Below are 3,283 nucleotides of genomic sequence, written 5' to 3'. Positions count from 1 at the left end.
ACCCGGGAAGTAACTCGTTGTAGTCCCTACCAGCCGTTTTTGTAGGCATTAAACTGCCAGAATTTTAAAAGACGATATCTCCATTTGTATTGAACTTTCAGCTTTGTAACTTTGCAGATATTGTTTATGCTCAAACAACAACATTAGACACTAACTAATGTTAAAAAACTGAAATCGCAATCAACCACCCCTTTAATATTTTTATCATTATATATTTGATATATTAAAGGTATATTTCATTATAAGCTCTTCAGATAACATTTCATAGAAATCATGTTTTCCCCTTGTATGTATTTCTTGTATTTTAGTCTTTCTGCTGTGATCATGTGTGATGCATTATATGCAATTACTTTTCATTTCGAATCACTGGGAAGTCGCTTTGGGGAGAAAGTGAGTTTTGTTTCTCTGAATATCCTGTGGTTTTCTGGTTATCCATTGTCACTGGTAAGCAGCCTCTGAGCTGGCTCAGTACAGACTCACTCTTTACTTCTCTGATAAAGGGGATTTGACCTGTCAGTCAGGCATCTTATCAGGAACAGGGACAGTTAGCACAGGAGAGAGAATGTTGATCCAGGAGGGTCTGAATAATGCATAACTTTCACCTCATTGTATGTGAAAAAATCACGCTGTCAAAATATTCTTTTCAAACCATCACAGTCAAAGTCCTAGCGTTCTTTCAAACCCGATTGGCTTAACATGTTCCGAAATAACCCATTTTCTTTGGTTACTGATATCAAAAGCTGTGTATTACATGTATAAAATGTTTCAACTTTATTGTCATTAAGTTAAAACTTGCTATCTGGTAAAAAACCAGTGAACCGTAAAAAGTATATTTATTTATGTGTTTGTTTTGTGGTTCACATTAGATTCTTATGACTGTGAAACAACAAAATGATACAGTAAAATTGCTGTAATACAATGATACCAAGCCAATGTAAATTAAAGATATAATTTTCTTCAGATTATTATTTTTTTTTGGACTGTACTGTCCGATGTGTTTCTTTGACTAATCAAATTAAGCATAATCTTAAACTTAAAACATATAGGTTAGTCCACCATTACAGTAAATTTGAATAATCTTATCAAACAGGAATTGTAGGATTATATCAGAGCATGTGAACTGTTTATCATGACATATAATTAGTCTTCTCTGTTTTCTCAGGCGGCAAAACTACCTATGTCCATCATTATTGTTGGAGTTGGCCAAGCTGAATTTGATGGTAAGACCTGAAACTAATCTTATTTAGTTTCATCTTTATGTCTTCTTCTATATCCTCATTCTCTTTTCTGTTTAATTAGTCTTATTATATTTCATGCACTGCAATCATAAAAAGAACATGTACTGCATAACCCTTTACTGCTTTTTTTTGTATTGTACTCAGCATCTTCCTAACTGTTTCTTAACTATCAACTCAGCTAATAACAGTATTCCCACATGGAGGGTTAAAACTTGAATGCATTAATGCAACTTCACAGTTTGCACTCATGTAAAGTAGAGTTTCTGGATGAAAAGTCACCTAATTGGGAAGGTTTAGGGTTTCGGACTGATAAGCAGATGTCAACACGCAGATCTCACAGCTGTTCAATATAATTAGCATGTCCCACCATCTGCTATTAGTATTTGTGTTGGGCCTTTCATAATGTTCCAGCAAGGAGGTAAATGTTGGTGTCATGCTGGGGTGAAAGGCTCCAGATTGTTTTATTGGCTGAAGGACAGATAACATGATGATCTCACTTTTTAGCCATGGTAGAACTGGACGGCGATGATGTAAGAATATCCTCCAGAGGAAAGCTGGCAGAGAGGGATATTGTACAGGTACATATCTCTATATATTTGTATATGTATGAATTTATGTTTGACAAGTGACACATAATAACTGACAAGTGGTCAGTTATTCAGAAACAAAACAATGCCTGAGTCACAAATCATTCACTCAACTCATTCAAAAACACTGAAATCAGTCCGGAACACCATATACGCATATATATATATATATATATATATATATATATATGTATAATATGCACTCATCTCAGCAAAATATGTAGCTTAAGGAGTGTCAAAGTAATATAACTGTTTGGGGAAGTTTCTTAAGGAATAACTTTTGGTGACCTACATTTACAGGCATCTCAGATTTAGAGAACACTGAGACATCACACTTGAAAAAAATAACTCAAGCTAACAAACAACAACAAGGCTTGTGCAGCCTGTAAATAATGAAAGAATCCAGAGTATTTTTTGTGAAACAACCAGGTTACATTGTTTACATGGGTATTTCAGTTAACTACACTAAAAAAAGGGAAATGATTCAGGGAATAAATAAACACCTATAACTAACTACTTTATAATCTGATCTGTGCCTGCAGTTCGTTCCATTCAGAGACTACATGGACAGGACAGGAAACCATGTCCTGAGCATGGCACGGCTTGCCAAGGATGTCCTGGCCGAGATCCCAGATCAGTTAATCTTATATATGAAGTCAAGGGGCATCAAGCCCAACCAGACACCACCAGACTACAGCCCACCTGGGCTCAGCCCAACCCCCACCGTATGAGTTTATCCAGTCTGCTGAAAGAAAACAGGCGATGCTATGTCACCACCAATTTGGATCTCATTCAAAGCCAATACAACTGATTCAGTGTGAGGCATCTAGGAAAGTGGATGGTTTCAATTCCCAGTTTTTGGATCTAATACACTGGAGAAATTGAAAACTGTATGTGTGTTCTGGAGTTTGAACTGTAAAGGACGGTTCTTATTGGTTTGTGAGTTTGTTTCCCCCCTCATAATTTCTTTACAAATTAGCCAACACTATGAAAATTTATAGTTTGGATCAGTCTCATTCAGATTCATACGTCCAACTGTGCTGGATATATGGAGAGTATCTGCGCAAGCAATGCAATTTTCTGCTTATTTAACATCTCTAACATTTCAACATCTAAAAAACGCTATAACACATCAGCATGTGAGGACTTCCTCGTATCCACCAGAGGAGGTAAAACAAGAGCATCACTAGAAAATGTGATTTAAAAACAAATAGTGAAATTGTAAGTGGTTGTTTGAAATATTATACCCTGAATGGGTAATTTGTTTAGTGAAATTGTTTGATTTGTTTCTAGAATTTGTAGATGGTTTGTGTTATGGTGGTATTATTTTTCCACAGGGTTTTGAGCAAAGTCTTTTTAGTACAAAGTAATATTTCCCATTGCGGATTCCCATTCATAGCTTTTTAGAGCTATGATAAACAAGATTTTCTATTCTTAAGCATGAAACTGCGCAAGCAA

At 35.6% G+C, this 3,283-nt stretch overlaps 1 protein-coding gene across 1 annotated transcript in view; it reads left to right on the top strand.

Annotated features, from left to right (window-relative positions):
* The window catches only part of LOC107711929 (copine-5-like), a gene marked incomplete at its 5' end in the record, with an annotated part of 31,925 nt that extends 28,958 nt beyond the window's left edge, over nt 1-2,967 (top strand). Inside the window, 3 exons of the mRNA XM_016517021.1 lie at nt 1,163-1,220; nt 1,743-1,816; nt 2,368-2,967. Of these exons, the coding sequence (XP_016372507.1) occupies nt 1,163-1,220; nt 1,743-1,816; nt 2,368-2,556 (321 nt within the window). The remainder of the gene's footprint in view (nt 1-1,162; nt 1,221-1,742; nt 1,817-2,367) is intronic.
* Nucleotides 2,968-3,283: the final 316 nt, after the last annotated feature.

This window comes from Sinocyclocheilus rhinocerous, unplaced genomic scaffold (assembly GCF_001515625.1).
Source record: "Sinocyclocheilus rhinocerous isolate Xijiao unplaced genomic scaffold, SAMN03320098_v1.1 scaffold1168, whole genome shotgun sequence".
NCBI classification, from domain to species: domain Eukaryota; kingdom Metazoa; phylum Chordata; class Actinopteri; order Cypriniformes; family Cyprinidae; genus Sinocyclocheilus; species Sinocyclocheilus rhinocerous.
The sequence above is the reverse complement of the archived record's forward strand: the minus strand, read 5'-3'. Positions and strand labels throughout refer to the sequence as shown.